This window comes from Dunckerocampus dactyliophorus, chromosome 17 (assembly GCF_027744805.1).
Source record: "Dunckerocampus dactyliophorus isolate RoL2022-P2 chromosome 17, RoL_Ddac_1.1, whole genome shotgun sequence".
Taxonomy (NCBI): Eukaryota; Metazoa; Chordata; class Actinopteri; order Syngnathiformes; family Syngnathidae; genus Dunckerocampus; species Dunckerocampus dactyliophorus.
The window spans coordinates 13537052-13559762 of NC_072835.1; the positions used below are offsets into that span (position 1 = coordinate 13537052).

The 22711-nt window shown below is 42.0% G+C and overlaps 2 protein-coding genes across 4 annotated transcripts; one reads left to right on the forward strand and one right to left on the reverse strand.

Annotated features, from left to right (window-relative positions):
- Positions 1-1595: 1595 nt before the first annotated feature.
- LOC129170167 (bone morphogenetic protein 1-like) lies at positions 1596-22177 on the reverse strand. 3 transcript variants are annotated; one of them, XM_054757435.1, is made up of 20 exons: positions 21901-22177; positions 19234-19326; positions 19014-19160; positions 18819-18936; positions 18555-18733; positions 17839-17944; positions 17155-17279; positions 16944-17059; positions 15006-15108; positions 14816-14932; positions 14596-14741; positions 14302-14497; positions 14103-14228; positions 12820-12980; positions 11807-11987; positions 11622-11747; positions 11332-11459; positions 11035-11248; positions 10663-10913; positions 1596-9930 (listed from the first exon to the last, which is right to left on the reverse strand). In XM_054757435.1, exons 1-20 carry the CDS (start codon positions 22022-22024, stop codon positions 9796-9798), a joined length of 2892 nt encoding a protein of 963 aa, XP_054613410.1. In that variant the 5' UTR covers positions 22025-22177; the 3' UTR covers positions 1596-9795. The 3 variants fall into 3 exon arrangements, with proteins under 3 accessions (XP_054613410.1, XP_054613409.1, XP_054613412.1); XM_054757434.1 differs by having other exon boundaries at positions 12820-12983; XM_054757437.1 differs by lacking the exon at positions 1596-9930 and adding an exon at positions 10565-10609 and having other exon boundaries at positions 10768-10913; positions 12820-12983.
- trim69 (tripartite motif containing 69) lies at positions 3865-9253 on the forward strand. Its single transcript, XM_054757438.1, has 6 exons — positions 3865-4664; positions 5752-5847; positions 5918-6151; positions 6613-6635; positions 6705-6820; positions 7901-9253. The coding sequence occupies exons 1-6, from the start codon at positions 4026-4028 to the stop codon at positions 8443-8445; spliced, it is 1653 nt and encodes a 550-aa protein (XP_054613413.1). The 5' UTR covers positions 3865-4025; the 3' UTR covers positions 8446-9253.
- Positions 22178-22711: the final 534 nt, after the last annotated feature.

Genomic DNA, 22711 nt, shown 5'->3' on the forward strand with positions numbered 1-22711 from the left:
TGCTGAAACGACACTTTACCTGCGCGGGAGGTTGGCCAAACTCCCCAAACATTCGTCGGGGGTCCCGGCAGGACTCAAAGATGGCAAAAAACCCAACTTTTCCAAGGAGTCGATTTTTAAAATTCTTTTAAATAGTCACAGTCGCAAAATCGCAAAAATGCCAGTTTTTTGAGGTGTTGATTTCTGAGAAAAGTGGTAATGGGGGACCATTACGTAATTTTTTTTTTTCGACTTCCATCAACTGCACTTTTCCGCTCCAGGAAGTGGGGGAAACCACCCACACTTTCCTCGGTGACCCCGAATGGACTCAAAAAAGGCAGAAAATGCCAGTTTTTTGAGGCGTTGATTTTTGACAAAAGTGGTAATGGGGGACCATTACGTAATTTTTTTTTTTTCGACTTCCATCAACTGCACTTTTCCTCTCCAGGAGGAGGGGGAAACCACCCACACTTTCTTCGGTGACCCTGAAAGGACCCAAAAAAGGCAGAAAATTCCAGTTTTTTGAGGTGTAGATTTTTTAGAAAAGTGGTAATGGGGGACCATTGCACAATTTTTTTTTCCGACTCCCATCAACTTTTCCGCTCCAGGAAGGGGCACTTTTCCGACGGGTTGATTTTCGCCCGTTTTTTCAGTTTTTTCTGTCGCGAAATCGCATTTTTTTCAAGTTGCTGAAACCAAACCCCCAAACATTCATCGGGATCCCGGCAGGACCCAAAGATTGCAAGAAACGCCACTTTTCGTTTTTTCAGTGCCGTGGCTGTTGCAAAGTGGCATTTTTTCAGAGTGTCTGAAACAACACTTTCTGGTCCAGTAGGTGGGCCAAACCCACCACATTGGCAGGACCCCCACATTGGCAAAACACGCCACTTTTTTGACTTTTTCAATTTTCTGCCATTTTTTTGAGGTCCGCGACTGCATAAGTGTTGCATTTCTTTCCTAAAATGCATCCAATTCATTAAAATGTTAGTACTCAACTACAGCAGTCTTTCTTTCATTTAAAAATAGCGGCATTATTTCCAGCATGAGGCATTGAAGACAGTAGGTAGAAGCATAAAGATGTAGTTGATACACTTGTGTTATCCTCAAAACACAATGTATGACCTGCAACATACATCACTACCTTCAGAGAACCCACACAATGAATGGAAACAACAGCAGACTCTCCTCTCGGGGGCTTAGAAGTAATAATCTTCATTTATGAGGCTGTGGGAAAGATTTTATTAAAAAGTGAAGCTGTCTAAAAGCAATATTCTTACTTTCATTGTCACTCTGCTTTGTCACTACCATTAGAACACTAAAATGAAGAGGGGGAAACCACCCACACTTTCCTCAGTGACCCTGAAAGGACCCAAAAAAAGGCAGAAAATGCCTGTTTTTTTAAATAGTTTTTTTTATAGTTTGTTATGCATGAAAACTGTTTATGTGACTAATAATAATACAAACAAACATACAAATCCTAAAACACACTTGTGCCAAAAATGACACTTGGATGCTTTTGGAAAAACTTTTATTCATTAATTTAATTGAACATTGTAAATTGTATTAACTGAATTAAATTTAATTTCTATTTTTAAACTATTCCATGACACTTCAAATCTACTTCTAATCTTCCACCGCATGAAAATTACTAGTGCAATGAAATGTTGGAAGACATACATACATACAATATGGATTGTTATGCAAATATTATACATAATATCAAGCATAAAAAAACACAAATAGAAATATAGAACAAAATGGCCATTTGCATGTTGGTTTTGTTTTTCAAAATGTTATGAAGAAAATACAAATATTTCGTGCATTACGGAATAAAAATGTTTTAACGTAATAACATTACCTAATAACGTTTAACACAATTATGTGTTTTATAACTTGGAAAAATGTTAATTCCCCAACTGGACTATTATTATACACTGCTGATCAAACTTTTATAAGACCAGTTGAAAAATTGCAAGAATTGACATTTTGCACTGTTGGATCTTAAGAAGATTCTAAGTAGAGCTTCAAAATACAAAAAGAAAACCATGGGAGTGACACACAAAAATAAATTGCACAAGCAATTTATTGCAAACAACCATTAAAGTGAAATAGGCTGTTCCTCAGCTGATCAAAAGTTTAAGACCGCAGCTAAAAGAAAAAGAACCCTCCCTAAAAATAGAAATGATAATTTTCATAAAAGGACTCAGTAATGAGTAGCTGCGGCATTCTTGTCATTCACCTCAAAAATTCAAGGAGTTGTTTCATCTAAACAATTGAGTACAGCACTGTATTAGATTTTGGAGTGTACTGAAAAAAGAAAGGATGCAGGGGCCACTTGGATAATGTTTAAATCAACACATGTAGATATGCTAAGAAGAACTGCATCTCAGCTTTGTGATATAGATGAAACAGCTTTGCTGTGTTTTTTTTTCAATTTTCCAAATATTTAAATTTTCATCTTAAATAATCTTCATAAGATGTATTCTCATAATATTTTAACTTTATTCCCACAATATGATACATGTTTGCCCAACTTTGTTTTGTTAGATAGGTAGGTAGATAGGTAGGTAGATAGGTAGGTAGGTAGGTAGGTAGGTAGGTAGGTAGGTAGGTAGATAGATAGATAGATAGGGGCGTTCAAAGTGCAGCCTGCAACTGTTTTATTTATTTATTTATTTATCTAATTTATACACTGTAAGTCTTATTATCATCTTATTATAAATGTGTTAATTTTATTTTTTAAGGCCGACAACAAACAAGATGCAAGTAGAAAATGATCAAATACGTTTTTTACCATTATTAGAGGCCTCTAGACACGAAATAACACTCCTATTACCACCTTTAACCTTGTATTACCCAATATAGTAGATGTCATCAGAAAAAATAAGCCATTTAAGTCATAAAAAAAGACTTCTATGTGTTGCTCTTCCAGTGAAGCACGAACAGGAAGTGACGTCGGGGGTTGACAGATGAGTTTTAGCTGGGTTATAGCACAAAAGTAGTCCGTAGTATTATTATTATGTTATTATTATTATGCCAGTAAGATAATTCAAACTCAAATAAAAGCCTGTTGTTCTGGGATCAAGTCTGGGGATGCTAGTGACACCTAGCGACCAGTGTAGAATACGCAGTAAACTTCTTTAAATGCCAATACTGTGCTTGCGTTTTGCTTCATTTAGCCATTTTTATGCTTGAAAATGCATAATTAATGCCAAGATTACGTAAGCACATTTGCTTAAATGTGCTTTTTTTTTAAACTAATAATAGGGCATAGTCAACCACAAAACAGTTATTATTTTTTATTAATTAATTAAATCATTTTTGAAAAACCATAGAGTGAGGACGAGTTGTTCGAACCCCGAAGTGGTGTGGGATAACTATGTCTTTTCACGACACGTTTGACTACTTGGCTCTCTGTAAACAACATCCCTCTGTTGTTACCACCCTGGAATACTCCCACGCACACGGACAGGATGGGAACCAACATACTTCTCTCACACACACACACACACACACACACACACACACACACACACACACACACACACACACACAATGCCAAAGTCCTCTACCGGCCTGTCATTATGTGTCTCTGAGTAATAACACAGGGCCTCTCACAAATGTTCCAGCATGTAAGGAACATAAGTAAGTGTTATAAAAGTGGACAAAGTTGCACCAAGTGTTTGTCTAAGTGGGTATTTCAACAGGAGAAACATGCTGGTGCTTGTTGACACTGATGCCAATCTGTCTGAATTTCGGGCATGAAGCGGATTTACATTTTTTTGCAGCAGATTAAAAGCACTGTGGTGCGGGCTTTGTTGTAGATGTGGTTTGGAGAGATCAGCCTCAGTTTCCTGCCTGAGATGTGCCAACTGTCTGGAGATAGAGAGAGAGAGCGGAGAGGAGGAGGGAAAGTAGGAGGAGGCGTCTCCCACTGAGATGTGAGAGGCTGTCCACCACCTCCTTCCTTCACAGTCAACAGGAAGACTGGAGGCCACAGACGGTGTACGAGAGGAAGACGAAGAAGTCCAAACGAGGCAAAAAACATGAGCAAGAACCAGAAAGAAGTGAAGAAGATCCAGTCAGCTTATCTGCAGAATGTGGAGAAGCTCAACCAAGGGGCAAAGCAAGAGAAGAAAACCTGGAAGGCAAAAGAAGGAGACTTTGCCACACCAACAGCGATGGAAAAGCTGCGACAGCCTTCCGCCCTGGTCGCACCGGTGACCAAAAGTTCTGCACACAGAATCAGCAGAGACCTGACTTGCTCGATCTGCTTGGACCTCTTCAAGCAGCCCGTCTCTTTGCCCTGCGATCACACCTTCTGCCAGGGCTGCATTGTAGGATACTGGGCTGGACCTCGGGGTCACGGCCAGGGGGTGACGGGCTCCTGCCCCCAGTGCAGGAAGGTGTACCCGGGTCAGAGCTACAGGCCCAACCGAATCGTGGCCAACATTGTGGAGAGTTACTGTCAAGGGCTAGAGGAGAGCGGGAATGGGGGTCGCTTGGTCGACGCTGCCCCGGCAGAGAAGGCGCCCGCCCCGGCCCCGCTTTGCAGTCGCCACAGAGAGGAGCTGAAGCTTTACTGTGAGGAGGACCAGGAGCTGGTTTGTTTGGTGTGCGGACTCTCACAGGAGCACAGGAACCACACCATGGTGTGTGTCCAAGACGCGGAGCAAAAGTACAGGGTAAGCATGAAATAATGATTTTTTCTTTAATTATTGCTGTGCAGTTTTCCGATGGCCGGCAGCTTTCAATTTTGTGGGTAAAACATGAAAATCTGCACCATATCCTGATGCTCACCAAAATTTTGTTCTTTCTTGTTGGTGTCATTGTTTTGACGTAATCCTGCTAATTGACATATGTCTTAACTAGTTTTAAATGTGATCACTAAATATTACTGGTGTTGATGCACCATTTGCGAGTCCGGGGCCAAAACTGAAAAATCTGCGCCTTTATCCAGATCCTCACCAACACTTAGTTCATCTTTGTCCCTTCCTTTATGAAGTTTAGTTGCAATCCCTGTTGTCGTTTTGTCTTAATCCCGCTAATTTACATACATTGGATTTAGTTTTAGGATTGAGATTCTGGGGCCTAAACTGAAAAGCTGCACCTTTATCCAGACCCTCACCATACATCTTCCTTATCGGGGATGGTTTTTTTTGTTTTTTTTTACCTAACCCCACTAATTTACGTACATCTTAACTTGCTCTAAGATTGAGATTAGACAGGTGATGCTATTTTTGATTTTGGGAGCAAAGCCTGAAATTCTGCACATTTATCCAGATCCTCACCAAATCCTATTTTTTTTGTTGTTCCCGGCACCACTCCTTTAAGAAGTTCAGTTGAAATCTGTTGCTGTTTCGGATAAACGCACTCATTTGTTTACCTTTTGGCTAGTATTAATTTTGACCACTAGATGTCACTGGTGTTCATGCAATTTGCACCTTTATCCAGATCCTCACCAAATCTTAGTTCGTCCTTGTACAAAGTTCTGCTGAAATCTTTTTTGTTGTTTTGGCGTAAACCCACTAACTTTTGTTCACCAGATGTCGCTAGTGTCCATGCAGTTTTTTTACAGGCATAAAAACTGGAAAAAGCACCTTCTCCTCTTGTGCTTGCTCACACTTGGTGGAAGTAGTAATTACTGGAAGCAGTAATTACTGTAAATTAACGTTTGCAGACGACCACTACGTAGCCCACTAGACATGATACATATTTTGAATGGGGCACCTTTGAAACTAGTAAAGTCTTTTTCTTTGTCCAATAAATTAGGCATCTCTGAACAGCTCCATGGACTCCCTAAAAGCTGAACTCAATACGGCGCTTCAGTGTGACAGGGAAGCTGAGGATGAAGTCAAAAAGCTCAAGGTGAGTGTGTTTTAAATGTGTTGGTCAGATTATTCATCTACACAACGACCACGTCTTTGCACCTCATCAGGAGCACACGGCCGACCTGAAGCAACGCATTGAGGCCCAGTTCAGCGACCTGCACCAGTTCCTCTACCAGGAGGAGAAGCTGCTGCAGGTGAAGCTGAAGACAGAGGAACGCCGTGAGCTGATCCGCCTGGACGAGCACAAAGCCCTGCTGTGTGTGGAGATCTCCCGCCTGCAGAGAGCCCTCCAAGAGATAGAGGACAAGCTGAGGGAGCAGGACCCCTTCACTCTGCTGCGGGTAAAAATCCCATAAATAAGAAAGGGAATTCCCCAAATGAGTCATATTTGGAGATGATTGTGTGCAGAGTTGCTGAGCTCTCATTTCAACTAGAGGATAACTAGAAGAACGTGAGCAGAGTAGGGTGGGACCTCTTTGCTTTTCCTGTCAAGTCTGCACACAATTCTAAAGAAGCCAAACAGGGTCAAGTTGTTCCTGTTCCTGCTTCCCAGTAACAAAAGAGTCTGCTGGACAGGACAGGATGCGGGGCCAGTGAGCACTCACTTGTTGATCAGCAGAATAAGGAGCTTAGCTGAGTCCTCGGGTCAGCTCTCTGGCCCTCGGCTAAGGGACTTTCCCCCAGCCACAGGGAGCTCCCATTGGGTGGGCCCAGACGTTGATGTAATGTGGAAAAAGCTTTCTACCCTGTCAGATACAACAAAACTAATCATCATTTTTCTCCTCCCTGGGTCTCCTTTCAGAGCATCAAAGTATTGCTGCAGAGGTGAGTGTGAGAAAACGTAAGATTTGTTTTTATTACATCTCTTCACCGCTTTGGGGTTTTTATTGGCAGGCCGTCGCTGAAGTTTGAGAAGCCAGCTTTTACGCCTCCCAGTCTGTGTGAAGGACGCTTTGCGGGGCCCCTGCAGTACAGAGTGTGGAAGTCCATGAAAAGCAGTATTTACCCAGGTACTTCACTGACATCTAACTTGCCTTTAGAGGAGTCGGTTAGCAAGTGGACGCCAGAAAACTGCAACTATCACACAAGCAGTGGAGAGTTTGCATTAGCTGGTGGTTACACCAAATATAGATTTTTTTCTTTTACAATCAAAGCCATTTTTGTCAGTTACAACAGCCCAGTGGCTGCATTGGCCTGTTTTACATTAGCCTATAGCTCAGTTTATAACAAATCCTACATCATTTAATATAATGGGCTTCTTTCGACAACAAACGCATTTAGACTCAATCAACAGCACTGCTGCTGGCAGGCAAGTAGTCCACTTTGTTTTGCCTCACTTTGCTTCATGACACAATTAATCAATCAGTTTATTAATCAGTTTACATCAATCCCTCATTTATCATGGTTATTTGGGTCCAGACCTGACTGTAATAAGTGAATTTCCGCAAAGTAGGGTTGTTTATTTAGAAATGGAGTATTGTTGTAGATAAGAGTGCGGAGGACCTGTTTAGGACTTTCTAAATACAAGTTTTAACAATATTAGAGCCCTATAGACATGAAGTAACACTCCTATAGTCACCTTTACACTCATAATACCCAACACAGTAAACATGACAATAGGAAATGAGACATATTAGACATAAATAAGACATAACATATACTCTCAAACGTTAGCACTGGGAGAGTTTTCTGGACAGGGTACTTCCTGCAGTGGCTATTGTCGCATCAATGTAACATTACTGACACCTAGTGACCAGTGTAGAATACTACATATCACATCTCTGAATACTTCTGAATGCTCTATTCTGTATTTGTATTTTCATTCATCCATTATTATGGTTGAAAATGCTTAATTTTGGCAAAAAAATACATAAAATTTCCTTAAATATGCATATTTTATGACTAATAATAGACCGTAGTCAACCACAAATTTATTTTGAAACACCGTGATAGACAGAAGCCGTAAAATTGGAACCACAAAGTGGCGAGGGACGACTGTACTATTAATTATGCCTAGTATGTAACTTATAAAAATAGGTTTCATGTAAAAATACCACCACGTGCAAGTATTGCTACACTTTTACTTTTAGTCCCAGCAGCCATCACGTTCAACTCCAGCACAGCCAACCCTTGGCTGAGCCTGACCTCCTCACTGACCTGCGTACGCTACCAGACCTTCAACCATGCTGTGGAGGACAACCCATACAGGTTCAACGCCGCCCTGTCGCTGCTCGGGAGCCAGGGTTTCACCCACGGGCGCCACTACTGGGAGATCGAGGTCTACAGTAGCACTGTCTGGACTGTGGGTGTAGCAAGGGAGTCAGTTCCCAGAAAGGGGGTCATCAAAGCTCTTCCGGCTAACGGCTTCTGGACCCTCTCACTTTCTTACGGGATACAGTATATGGCAGGCACATCCCCGCCGACTGTTCTGTCCTTGGAGGAGCCGCTGGCCAGGATCGGGGTGTACCTGGACTACAAGAGAGGCCTGGTGTCCTTTTACAATGCAGAAACCATGACACACCTGTACACCTTCAGGGAGAGCTTCATTGAGACGCTCTACCCTTACTTCAACTTGGGATTTTTGGATAAAGTGCATGAGAATGAGCCTCTTAAAGTTTTCTTGCCAAAGATTTAACAAAATGTGAAGAAAACGGTCTTTTGTACAGAATGTAGATTTACTGTAGATTGATTTGTAAAGCCAGTAGACTGGATCTGCGGCCGCATTATTTTCAATAAGTCTAATAAAAGTTTTTCATCTTCAAAAAGTGAGTTCATTTAGACTACACATATACACGTAATAAATAGTTCATTGAATGCACCTCGAGAATGAGGAAGTGTTGTTCCCAGGACGAACGCATAGACTTTTTTGCGGGTTTGAGATAAATACAGTCATGCCCATAAGTATTGGCATCCCAAAGATGCCAATGTTTTTAACCATGCCTGTATGGAATACCACCAAATCAGCCTAATTTATACAGCTATGGCCAAAAACACTGGCATCTTTGACATGCCAATATTTAGGTCATTGTATGTAGTTTTGTAATTGCATTGCTGTTGATGTGTCCAGGTCAGAATAAAGGTACAAAAGAGTGTCAGACTGTGTGACTCTGTGGGGACGCTACACTGTGCCTCCATCTTCCGTCATAACAGAGAGGTGTAGTCAATGATGCGCAAATACGTTAATTTAGCTAAAAATGTTCATGTAATTAATGCAATGAAATTGTCACCACCGTTAAGGTGTTATTTTTGACTGCCCTCCCAAAAATACTTCATTAAGTAATGGTGGCACTGTCAGGTTGTGCTACAGTTAATCATGAAAGTGTGGTCCGTGTCAGTATGAACACTGACTGATGTTGATGCGCATACATTGAAAACGGTGGAAAATGCTGTGTGTTATGTGTACAATGCAGGGATTTGTATTGGACTGCAAGTAAACACCTCTGTACAACTGAACTGCTTTATTTCTTATTATTAATTAGACACAAAGTGAGAGTGGAGGGTCAAGAAAACATACTAAACTACACTTAGCAGCACTTCATTAGGTACATTTGCAAAATATCATGAGATCTAATACCCCATATCTCAAAGGTATTAACAATATGTTTATTATTATGGTTGTAGTAGTGTTCTGTAGAAGTGCGCTGGTTTATACCGAGGGACGCTGTAGAGTACTGTATTTTGGTTATAAGAATACAGCTCTTGTATTGGCTATCACAAGAGTGAGAATTTATAAATGTGCATTTTAAATCCTCATAGAGCTAAAAAAAAAAAAAACAATACAAGCAGCATGAGGAAACGTATGCACCTCAAAGTCTGTAAAACTAGTCCTTAATGATCACTGGGAGCTGCAACACAGTAAGAAGGAGTAAATATGTAATTTGTCTGCTGTAAATGTCACGTTTGCGGTGCAAATTCATCCATCCACTCCTCACTGGAAATGGGTGCGGCCGACCAAAATGTTTGAGTCTGCATTTGAGGTTTAGAGTCACTTGCTCACGTGTAAAGTGTCCTGGAACTTTGTGCTGGTGTAGTGCACGTGGAAACCTTTTTTACTGATGCTGTCATCTGATTGAAATTTCAACACCAAGGCATCTCCAGCTGAGTAGATCTCGTCTGGAGTCTGGGGGAGGAGAAAAAACATGCAGAAATTTTAGCAGGAAATAGAATACTTCCTCTCATACAGGCGTGTGGAAAAAATGAGGACACCCCATGTGGTAACTGTTAATGACATTTGTGGCGCCCCCAATGACTTTTGGTCAAATGCCTTGAGAGACATGCTAGCATAAATGTAATACACACATCCTCAAAGTTTTACAATTATAAGAAAAATGGTCAATGACTTACGGTCAGCTAGTTTTTTCCCAAACAATCTTGCCCAAATTTTACAGACATGTGCTTGTAGGTCCCCTAAAGGTGTGTACCAAATTATATGAGGCACCCTAAAGTCACAGTGGTTGTTTTGTGCATTTAGTTTTATGAGACGTTTTGATCCAACTTATGGGGGTAAAATTTTGGGGTTCAATAACAGCGCCACTTTGTGGTGTATTTGTGAGAAAAATAATAGCAAAGGCAACACAGTAGGGGTGCATGCTGTGACAAATTTTCATCTTTTTGTGTGCAGCAGTTCAGGAGCAGAAGAGTAACACCATGTATTTTACTTCGTTACTGTGATATTGCTGTAAGATGGGGCTGAGATGTATTTTGTTTGTTAAGTAATTTATTTACCCCTACTTTGTCTCCAGATGCATTTGTTTGTTTAAGTCAGTGCTTCTCACGTCCGTCTGTTAGACTGGAGGAAACTAATGGAGGAAATACATAATGTTTATTAGGTTGACATTTTCAGCATATCTACCCCAGATCCGCAGAATCGTCCCAGCCTTGGGGACTTGACGTCAGCTCCGTCATAGAGCTCGACGTAGTCATAGCTGCAGTCGCGCTCTTCCTCAACCTCAAACACCTGAAAGAGGAGCTCCACTCCGTAACCCTTCTCGGCAGAGATGACCCACAAACAGTCGGAGCCTCCCGGGTAGTTGTTGTCTCCAAACTCGGCATGGGAGTACAAATCTTTCGTCTTGACCTCTGCGTTAAGGCTCCCTCCGCATTCTGAAGTCACCACAAAATTAGAGGGTTAAAAAAAGAGGAGCCTTGTAAAAGAGAAGGGAGGTAAGAATGCTTCTTTTCTAAACCATTTTATGCTGTTCTGTTGGGGGGTAGGGGGGGCTACCTGCTCTGTATGAGGCCTCAAAGCCTCTCTTTTGCACAGAGTTGTCTGAAAAGAAACGCAGGAACATTGCGTTGTCCCTTGAGACGATTGGAGAAGGCTTCTTGGAACCGCAGACTCGTCCCAGGCTCGGGGCGCGGACATCTGTCCCGTCAAAGATTTCCAAATGGTCGTAAGCACACTGCAGATGAGCCTCCATGTCGATCTCATTGAAAACCTCGGTGGAAAAAAATAAAGTGTGACGAAAACACAGCTGAGTGCTGTTTTTGAACTCTGTGTAAAAAAAAAAAGTGTAATTACAAGTTTGATCCGATGACCCGGAGTTGTGGACAGAACCCAGGTGCAGGCCTTCTTGCTGGGGTACTTATCGGGCCAGTTGGGGCTGGTAATTGTGCCTGATACGCCGTTTATCATATGATCACAGCCCGCTGGGAATGTCACATCAAAACAAGGTAAGCACCGCCATTTGGTGGGCACATTATTTCCACTTTTCTATGCTCTTCTTCTTCTATATGGTTTTGTTTTGCAAGTGATTCTAGTAACACACATGTACTACCAGTGGTGAGTAGATAAGAGAGACGCTTCTGCACCTTCCTTGCAGTCGTGCTTGTTGGCATGCAGCTTGAAGCCATTGCGACACTGGCAGCTGTAGCTACCCATGGTGTTCACACATTCATGCTGGCACCCGGCGTTTTCTTGTGAGCACTCATCCATATCTGCAAAGCAAAATAACCCATCTGATCGCAGTCATAAGTGGTTTCATTGATTTTCTTACCGGAAAAGAAATGAGCCTTGAATCCTCTCTTGGAGACGGTGTTGTCAGACTTGAACTCGACCCTCATTTTGTTCTGTTGTGAGGTCACAGAGTTGGGTTTCTCCTCTCCGCAGAACTTCCCGTGGAGCTTTGAGTCTGCGCTCGCACCACTGCGCACCTCCACGTAATCGTACTTACACACCTGATGGAATCGATACATGGGGCAACATACGTGTATGAATTGACACCATATGTGTAGTCTACCAAAGCAAATAACTGCTGGCTTCTCAAAAACATCGGCTTTGGCTGTAGGCAACCTTCTGATGTAGTTTTTTAATTAACACCACAAGGCAGCAGGAGCTGCATTTGAAGTATCATGAGTGGTCAGCACCATCCAGCCGCTTTATCTACCTCTGCATGCACCTTAAAACATCACAACTCAGCCGTCGGTGTGAAACTCTTGCGTGTTGCCGTAATGTTGTTTACAATGGATTCTTTAGCGGTATTAATGCTGGCAGAGCAGTTTGCTCCTTACCACTATTACAACATTGGTTCTGTTGCTGCTGTGATGTGCACTACACTTCTGAATAAATTAATGCTCATAAACAACCATGTGATCAAAGAGAGCTACATTTCCATTTCCACTTTCTCATGCACTCCAAGTACATCCATCCATTTTCTGTGCCGTTTTTCCTCACTCGAGTCACACGGTATGCTACAGCCTATCCCAGCTGTCTTTGGGCATAAGGTTCACACTCACATTCACACCTATGGACAATTTAGGGCCTCCAGTTAGCCTAACATGCATAGTTTTGGAATGTGGGAGGAAGCCGGAGTACCCGGGAAGAACCCACACATGCACGGGGAGAACATGCAAACTCCACACAGAGATACAAACCCACAATCTCTGGACTGTGAGGCCAGCATGCTAACCACTAGGCCATCGTGCAGCCCACACTCCAAAAAATGTAATGAATTTGCAATATATAATGAGTTAACTCACTATATATAATGACTTTTCCAACTATACTTACATCATTGCCCTCCGTCTCAAACACATCAAACACCAGAGTGATGCGGTACTGGACGGGTGCCACCAGTTGCCACACACAGTTTTTGTTAGGTGGGTATTCTTTAGGCCACCCGGGGGTGGTGAAGGAGCCATTTAGTTCGGTGATGAAGCCGCCACAGGCTGCTGCTGGTGGAAGAAAGTGTTAACTTTTAGATTTGTGACAGACTGGACAAGTACATTTTTTATTTATATTTGCTTTAACTTCAAGATTTATTTTTATAGACTCTATACTGTGCATATACCGTAAATGCTCTACTTGTAGCCGGGGCATTTATTTAACCAAAACCGTAAAGAGGACGAGGTGCTAATTGGAGGCAGGTGATAATTGGAGAAAGGCGATTATCCCCAAGGGTTGAATCACAGCAAACTGACTCTCCTTTCATTCAAAAAGCTTCTTTATGTATGTGTGGCGTTTCCCTATTCTGGTGGGTAGGGAGATCGCATTTTGATTTCAGACACAACCATGACACAGCAATAAGATACTCACATCATTCTCAAAGTTTACTGAAAGATGCTTTATAATTTCTGTACATTTAAAGTGTGCCTCCTCTGTACGGATATAAAATTGTTATATTACAAAATACTATCTATAACCATCCATCCATCTGCTATGCCGCTTATCCTCACTACGGTCACGGGTATGCCGGAGTCTATCCCAGCTGACTTCGGGCGAGAGGCGAGGTACACCCTGGACTGGTCGCCAGCCAATCGCAGGGCACATATAGACAAACAACCATTCACACTCACATTCATACCTATGGACAAGTTTAGACTATCTATAACCAAAGACACAAATTCCAAAGGAAGAATGTTCAAAATCATTCAAAAGCCGGCACGAAAAAATTCTCAAAACAGAACAACACAGAAGCCTGAGGCCAAATGCTTGTTAAGTTTTGGAATGTAACCAATATTTTCATGAAAAATGTGCCCTCTAAAGTCGCAAGAACTAGGGAATTTGAACCGCCACTGTGTATGATGACCCCAAGTTTACAAGACTTCAACTCGGCAAGTGTGATGGAGATTAACTCCATGTGGCATGATCCTTAAAATACATCACTACATCGAGAGGTTGTCTACGGCCAGAGTTAGTAATGCCAATGTTTGTTTTTTTTTTATACCATGTACCCGGAAACTATAGGAGACTCATTGATTAACTGAATACAGGCGTGTATTAACTGCAGCATTGACGGCATACAAGCTGATGTTATTTATCATCCTGAGATTGTTGAGAAGTGGAGTGCTCACATTCACAGCTCGACTTGTCAATGGCCAGTTCATATCCAGGATCACAGGCACATTTGTAGCTGCCCAGAGTGTTTACACAGTGCTGCTCGCAGCCGCCATGATTGGGATGGGAGCACTCGTCCACCTCTGGCAAACAATAAACAATAATGGAGTATGCTTTTTGCAAGGCTAAAACTTCAACATGTGTTGGCTCACAGACCTTTAAAGAAGCTGGCAGAAAAGCCGGCCTTGTTGACCGATCCGTCTGACGCAAACTTCAGCCAGAGTTGGCTGCTGCTACTTTTGACATTGTCTGGTTTGTCGTAGCCGCAGAAGCGGCCGAGCAGCGGACTGAGCTCTGAGTCGCCGTCCCTCACTTCCACATAGTCGTAGGCACAGCTATCGTGACTCTCCAACTGCAGGAGAAGCACGGACACGGAAGTTTGTAAACAGATGCTGAAGCAGGAGACAGTGCGGTCAAACGTCAACACAGTGTATGACCACTATGACTAACCTCAAACGACTGGAAGGAGAGACCCACTTGATAACCTTCTGATACTGTGATCTTCCACACACACATTTTGTTGGGGTGGTAGTCATCAGGATAATTGGGGGACTGGATCTGGCCGCTGTCCTGCTCCACCTCTCCCCCACAGACGGCTGCACAGGTGGTGAGGCGTGAGATATCCGCCTCGTTGAAGATGACAGGTGCAGGCACATCAATTGTGAGGTACCTTCATAGACCGCCGAGAAGCCTTTGCCCACCCAGCTGCTGCTGCTGCTGAATTCAACCCAAAGTTGACTGCCACTCGAGGTGATGATGTCTGGGACGGTGTCTCCACAGAAACGGCCTGCCAAGAATATGACATGACATGACAATATCTCAAGCCAGGCTTCATATTTCTTGACTGAAAAGTTAGAAACCTTTCAGAGGAGCATTTTTCCAGAAGCCATCTCGGACCTCCACGTGGTCATACCAGCACAGGTGACTACTGAAGAGATCCATGGAAGTGAAATTCAAAACAATCTATAAAGACAAGAATAGGGTAGAAGGTTTACAAGCAAATTCTGAAAGGGAACCCTTGATGCTCCTCTGTCATCAGTTATGTGTAGTCAGGGGAGGCAGGCGAGGCAGAGTCTCACCACTCCTGATCCATCCATCCATTTATTTTCGATGCCACTTATCCTCGAGTTGGACCATGTCCCCTGCCAGTTTGTGTTTGACAAACACTGTTTGACCGTTTCTGTGTGTCAGCAAGTCGGCAATAATATCATGTTGCAGAAACATTTATGATACACCGTGACTTTCTACAGCCTTTGTAATGTCTTTAATGTAAGTGTGACTTCGATATTCTCGCTAATCGGCCAATAGAGGAAAAGCCAGTATTTTTTCGATAGCTGGCAAGAAACAAGGCCAATGAAAAATATTTTTTTTCTCTGATGAATTCATTAATTAATTTGACTGACAAGATGGAGAATTATATAATCAAGTATCAATTATATAATCAAGCTCACCGGTGAGGCGATCAGATGTTTGCAACAAAGCATCAGAACTTTTCCTGGGACGAAAATGCTGCATGTACTTCATATACAGATAAAAGGTAAGAACTGTCACGTTTCACAGGGCTCTCTCTCGTTGCCCTCGTCTCCCGTGCCTTTTCTGTGTTTTCTGTCCAGATCCTTAGTTCCGGGCTGGAGGCGGAGCTGCTGAACGCACCTGTAATTGAGTGCCGACGCCACTACTTAAACTGACTACGAACAGCTGGAGAACGCCGGATTATTCCTTCGCTACACCACGTTCCAGCCGTGTGTGTCTCTCAGCCTCGTATTGTTTCCAGTCTCTTGCTAGCGCTCAGCAGACTCTGCCTCCAACCGGCATTATTTGTGTTTCATTTTTTCATGGTGTATCTGTTTTGTCACCATCGCTTTTCGTTGTGAGTTCTGGGACAGAATAAATTCAGTGCTCACCTACCTGCCTCCAGCCTCTGCATTGGGAGTTCCCAGACCGGCACCCAACCGCACCGTGACAAAGAACTACCATATTTAATTTAAAAATAAATAAATAAATAAATGAATGGGACTAAGAAGTGTTTGAAAACAACTTCAAGACATTTTTTTTAAAACAAAAATGAATTATTCTCTTCTTTGCCTTGTTATCCTCGTATTAACCTGTATTAACATAAAAAAACGAAAGAGTCTGTGCCTCACCAGCCATGAACCTCACCACACTTCACTGTCTATCATGCACACTGACGTTGATTAGTGTGTAGACATTAGATGTATGTCTCCCTCTTGTGGAACTTTGAAGATTTACGGTTGAGCCATGTCATTCAACCCAAAAAGTTGCGACCTTACCAACAAATGTACACACACGATTTATTAGAACCGTTCTTTGTTGGAATTACCATACAACATACAGTATATCTTCAAGACAACACAGTTTACTTCATTTTCTTTGATTACACCGGGTCAAAATTACACATAAAGCCTCAAATACAGTATCTACTTACATTTATCCGCAAACTTTAATAAGTGGTCGTGCATGTTCCGGAATGTCTTGCAAGGCTAAAACATATTAGAGTGATCATGACTGACTGTCGCTGATAGTTTCTCTTTGGCAGCTTAAAAGAAATCGCCTGACTGCTCTCTGTGCTTGTTTCTTTTTAATGATTGAATATGTGCATCATATAATCATTCCACCCTGCAAAAAGGATGGCTCAAAAAATCAATAAGGGCCCCAAAATGGACATGACATTCATGCCTTTGATGAGTGTACTGTATGTAAACTTCTGAGACTAGTGTATGGAAGACTTCTGCAACTATAGTGTATATCCTTAAATGCAATGAAGACAAAGTCTTTACCTTTTCTCCAGGTGTGACAGAGATCCTCCACACACAACGAACATATGCCGAGTAGCCATTGGGGAAATCAGGGGAGGAGAAGTTTCCGCAACTGTCTTGCAATGTCTCCCCGCATCCTGTCATTAGCATAAGATGAATGAAGAATGGTGTGGACCCTTGAGGAACACTACAGTCAATGTTACACTAAAAGACAACAGTAAATGCATCATACTTGCACATTTGTAGAGTTTTCGTGCTTGTGCAATGTCCCCTTTGCTAAGCTTGATCCTTTGTCCAATAGGCGGCCGCACTCCATTAACATCGTAACGAGGTAAAATTGTGTCCAAGAAGACACTTCTGTGTGAAGAAAATAACCACAGTGAGCAATTAGAAAGTTTGGAAAGTTTTTTTTACACTTGTAACCCCCCTTGCTACTTTATTGATAACATTTTAAAAATCTCTCAGTGAGTCCAGGGCTCACTCTTGCATGGTTCCCATGGTGATGTACCCATGAATGGCAAGCATGTGCAAACACAGGGGTCTGAATGGGGGGCTTTTGGCCTTTGCCAGCCAGCTTGGTGGAGCGCGCCCCTGAATGCCAGAAAAAAAGGCCACTCCAGCTCGAATTATTCAACAAAGCCCGCAATGCTGTGCCTTTATTTAGCTTGGCTGGCACCCATGACTCACACGAACAAAGTGGGAATGAAGTTTAAAAACAAAGCAAAGCACACACACAGAAAAGCAAAAAATCATGCACTGGACAGACATAAGTATTAAATCTCAACGTTCTACTCCAGTCCTCTAGGTGGCAGTAATGCTCCTCCACAAAGTTTCCCAGAGGTTGGTTTTGTGCAATCCTACATACTAACAAATCAGGAAGTTGCACATGAAATGTGTCGTGCATTGTGTTGCCAACCTGGAGAACGTATTCCTGGCATAATGCATGACACTGCCGAAGTCGTACACCTCGCCAAGTGAGTCCACCTCGCCTGGTTCCATCTTCAGGAAATTGTACTCTTGTCCTGTCAATGTGCAACAGATATTGAGACATTGAACTTAAAGGTCCTCTAATATGCAAAATCTTTACTACTACTGTTTAATGATGCAAAAACAGTAACATGTGCCCCTCAAGCCCCAGGTGTGGTAAAAATCTTTTGAGAAAAGAGGTCGGCCTTGAAGTTCTGGACTTTCATATGAAGAAAAAAACACTTCCTCAGGGACATGAATCCACCTCTGACCCGCTGCTCGCTACAGCTACAGATGATGAAGTTTGATCATATTGTTTTTCTTCAGCGACTAGGCTAACTGAGCATGATGTTGCTGTTAAAATGTACATAGATAGCTCACATAGCTATGCTAGTGTTGCTAAGGTTTGCGTCCTCCTGTCCCACTCTGGAGTTACAGCGTGTAAAAAGTAGATAAAGTGCACCTGTTGGAGACAGGTGTGGACAAACACAGCTCATTAGCATTAAAGCTGCAGACACACAAAACCCTGTGTTCCCAGTAGGGGTTAAGCAGTTTTAAACCATCTGAATTCCAGCATCAACGGCAGATTTTGCACAACGCAGCTCCGATACACTATTGTGGGATTTAATTTAAATTGGGTTAGGGTTAAAAAGAAAATGTCAGTACCTTGTTGGATGTTGTCTCTGATGATGCTCACATGTTCGTCTCGGTCAGGACGCGTGTGCTCATGCCAAAAGCCAATGACATGGCCTAATTCATGCACCACTATGCCAAACTTATCACAGTTCTTGCCTATAGAGATGGCCTGAGGACCGCCACCTCTCCTTCCAACGAAGGAACAACACCTGCAGGGGGCGACACCGTTTAGGTCCCCATCAGGACACAAGCACACCCAGACTGGTTACATACTGTAGATGACACTCAACTCACCCACAAGGCCTGTATGTGTAAACAATGTAGCTCTCCTCTGTGCTCCTCTCAGTGAATGTTACACAAGTGTGCTTCTCCCAGTGACGCATGGCCTGACGAAAAATGGCCCGCTGACTGCCTGAAAGAAAACTCTGAATCAGGGTTTGACTGCTTCAAGATGTAGTGAACGGTTGATGGTCTTTAGCCTGAACCTACCACTGAAATTACCGCTGATCGTGTACGGTATGATGCCGTCCGGCCAAACCCGCTCAGATCTGGATGTGGCCGCCCTTCGCCTCCTTCCTTTATGTCTGCGTGCAGCTCTCTTAATTCTGATGATCTCATTGGAAGTGGAACTGTTAACTACAGAGAATGTGAAAGGGACATCATTTGTGCACAACTGGATTCAAAAAAGTAAACGTGTCCAAGGTGATACCTTTTTGACTAAGAGATGCACGTCCTGCTTTTAGGGCTTCTTTAAACATAAGCAGGTCTTCTTCATCCAAGGCAATGTCTCCCAAAAAGGCAGCTAGTGGACAAATGACCATATTTATATTTATTATAAGATTAATAGCACACATGACCGACACTATTGATGCAATACTGTACTAAAGTTGCTTCAAACATTGTAAAATGCTATATTTAACCCCTATATTCAATAATAACGATAACAATCATAATGGATTAGACTTCAAGGCACCCAAAGACAATATTCACAATGAAGTGAACCCATGATTTATTCACTCCTCAGTCACACACTGGTGGTGGATTGGGGTAGTCTGACGGAAATGAGGCTTTTGGCCTCTCCGACCACCACCAAACATTCATTCACATTCATACACCAGTGTGGGCAGCATTGGAGGCAAGGTGAGTGACGTGTCTTGCTCAGGGACACAACAACAGTGACTTGGTGGAGGAAGCGATGATCGAACCGCCAACCTACAAAAACAACTATCTAATTAGCGCCATGTCAGAAAACATTGGAATTTACAGCTGCGGCTGTAGGCAACCTCCTGATGGAGGTAGCTGCAGAAGCTTTATATACCTCTGCCTGCACTGTAAAATGTTGCAACTCATCGCTGGTATTAATGTAGTTTTTTTTCTTACCGCTAGTACAACATTGGTTCTGTGGCTGCTGCATATACAGTAATTCCTTGTTTATTGCCGTTAATTGGTTTCAGACCCAACCGTGATAAGTGAATTTCCACGAAGTAGGGCCCCTTATTTATTAATGTAATAATTTCGTAGTTAGAGCATGGAAAACCTGTTTTCGACCTTCTAAATAACGTTTTTAACATTATTAGAGCCCTCTAGACATAAACTAATCCCTATAGTCACCTTTATACATTTATTACCCAACATAGTAGATATAATAAGAGTAAATAAGCCATTTCAGGCATAAATACATCTCATGCTCGTGTGTGTTGCTATAAATGTGTTCCCTAGGGGAGCAGAGTGAGTGGCAGACAGGAAGTGATGCCGGAGATTCAGAGTTGAGTTTCATTTTATGGCCACAACAGTAGCCCGTGTTAGGGATTTTTATTAGGCGTTATTGTGCCTGTTGTGAGATCATTAAAACCTGCAATAAAAGCCTGTTGCAACGATCAAGTCTGTGTGTTTTACCAAACACTACAGTCATTTTACAATACTGACACCTAGTGACCAGTGTAGAATACTACGTAAACGTCTCTGAATGTGTCTTTTGAATACATTATATTTGTATTTTAGTTCATTTAGCCATTTTTATGCTTGGAAATGCTTAATTTAGGCAAAAAATATGTAACAATAGCTTAAACATGCGCATGTTTTGACTAATAATAAGCCGTATTCAACCACAAAAGAGCATGATTTATTCATCAATATGATGTGATTCATTCTCTAATTAGATTCAAACGCAGCAAAAACTCATGCATCTCTCAGTGTTCACATAAATTGAGCTAACTGACCTAAATATGTGATTAACATTTATTTCCGGTATCCTGTTGCTTTAGTCAAGCAGAATAAATATCTCGCTGGTCTTCCCCATTAGTACATAGCTTATTTGCAGTGTGATGTGACAACCTTTGAAAGGTGGAAATTAGTCACAATGAAGTGGATGTAATTGGCCGTCTTTTTGCACCCCATGCTTTGATGCCAGAGGGATTTTTACAGGCAGCCACGACTGCTTCACCGTCGGCCTCAATGACCTCCAGTCTCCCGGCAACTACTGTGGAGAAGAGAGGTGGTGTGTATTTGGAAGTTACAGGAAGTCACGAGTGCTTAGGAACCCCAAAACAGCTTGAGACTCCAAGATCGACTAATTCATTGTTTGGCATGTTTGGTTGTCTTCTAAGACAACCTGAACAGTCCAGATGCGATCGATTCAGTGCCCTGAGAATACAATGACCCGGATGAATGAGAATATTTACAGGCATGTTTGATAAGGCATGACAGATCGTTTCACACATCGGACACACATTTTTCTGGCGCGCTTTAACAGTGTTGTGTTTTTAATGAATGTTAATAATGTAGTAGTAGTCTTGGTACTGCAGTAGTTTTTGTCAATGTGGGTTTACAGTGACTAATGCTAATAATTAAAGATTCATTAATTACGTCACAAAGAGCTTAATAAGGTATGCCCACATACAATTCGAGTGCAGCATTCAAAATCTTGCCTTCACAAGGATAATAATACCAAGTTTAATGTGATATATGCTAATTTAACAGCATGTTCATTACAAAGATTGTACAACCTTATATCTCATGTTTTCGTGAGGGGTCTTTTTTTAGCTACATAAGAGGGACAAAATATAAGATTGAATAGAATGTGAGAATATTAACAGTTGTCAATATCTGTATGTTGCAGTGCACAATTGCAAACACAACAACAAACATTGTTAAATGATCTCTTCTAAACTGGGCATTATCATCTTTGTAAAGGCTGAATTGATTTGAAATGAAAAAACAAATTATTACTATTATTATTTTTATCATTATTTTTTAACTTTAAAATGTGTTATGTATCAAATGTGTTACTATGTATCACAAACCTGGCCCCCACAGAGCCCGAATTGGACACTAAATAAAACAAAAAGCATAATGAATAAAAAAAAAAGTACTTTACCAGCTTTACAGGGATCCTTGTAGTCAATTTCATCTTCCCGGTATTGAACATTTGCATCCAAAAACTCCCAATCCACTGCGTGAGAAAGACGCAAACTGTACAAAAACAGAAATGTAAAGTGCATTATCTAAAATGAAAAGCCGGAATACAGTTTTGAAGTGATTGCTGGAAAATTGACAATTGTGCATCAAAAGTTCCTCGGCAGTGTGATTTTTGTTTTGTTTTATTTTTCTCTCCCTCAGGGCTCCATTCTGCTGCAGAGATTAGTGGACATTCAACAGCGAGTGCAGAGCACACATGCACACACACACACACACATACACACACGCATACACACACACACACACACACCCTTCACTGCAAAACACACACATGCTGATTTCATTCACCTGCACTTTATTCCTCATTCAGCCACCAGATTTTTTTGGTGTGTTTGAGGATTTGGCGTGAGGCCTTTTGGGCTAAATTCAGACAAAAAATGTTCATATGTTGTTTTTACAGCCTCAGACAAGCTACATAGAATAAATATATTACTAAAGGCCTCCTATAATGCACTTTTTATTAGTGTTCTAACAGCCAACTATACATCACTTAGTTACAGATGTGGGAGCTAAGCTTTATCATTTTGTTTTTCTTCGGCAAATAGGTTAACCCAGCATAACGTCGCTGTTAAAATGTGACTGTAATGTTAGCACACACTCACAGCTAACGTTTCTGTCCTCCTATCCCACTCCATAATCTTACATTGTTGCAGTGGTATTCACTCAGGGCCAGCAAAGCAGTCTCTGCTGGCCTAAACTCTATCAGAAGC

Coding starts and splice junctions, on each gene's coding strand:
- trim69 (XM_054757438.1), top strand. CDS start 4,026: ATGAGCAAGAACCAGAAAGAAGTGAAGAAGATCCAGTCAGCTTATCTG. Junction 4,665..5,751: donor ACGCGGAGCAAAAGTACAGG/GTAAGCATGAAA, acceptor CCAATAAATTAG/GCATCTCTGAACAGCTCCAT. Junction 6,636..6,704: donor ATCAAAGTATTGCTGCAGAG/GTGAGTGTGAGA, acceptor TTTTATTGGCAG/GCCGTCGCTGAAGTTTGAGA.
- LOC129170167 (XM_054757434.1), bottom strand. CDS start 22,024: ATGCACTTTACATTTCTGTTTTTGTACAGTTTGCGTCTTTCTCACGCA. Junction 17,280..17,838: donor GCCAGGAATACGTTCTCCAG/GTTGGCAACACA, acceptor TTCTTCACACAG/AAGTGTCTTCTTGGACACAA. Junction 14,229..14,301: donor TTCTGCCAGCTTCTTTAAAG/GTCTGTGAGCCA, acceptor ATTGTTTGCCAG/AGGTGGACGAGTGCTCCCAT.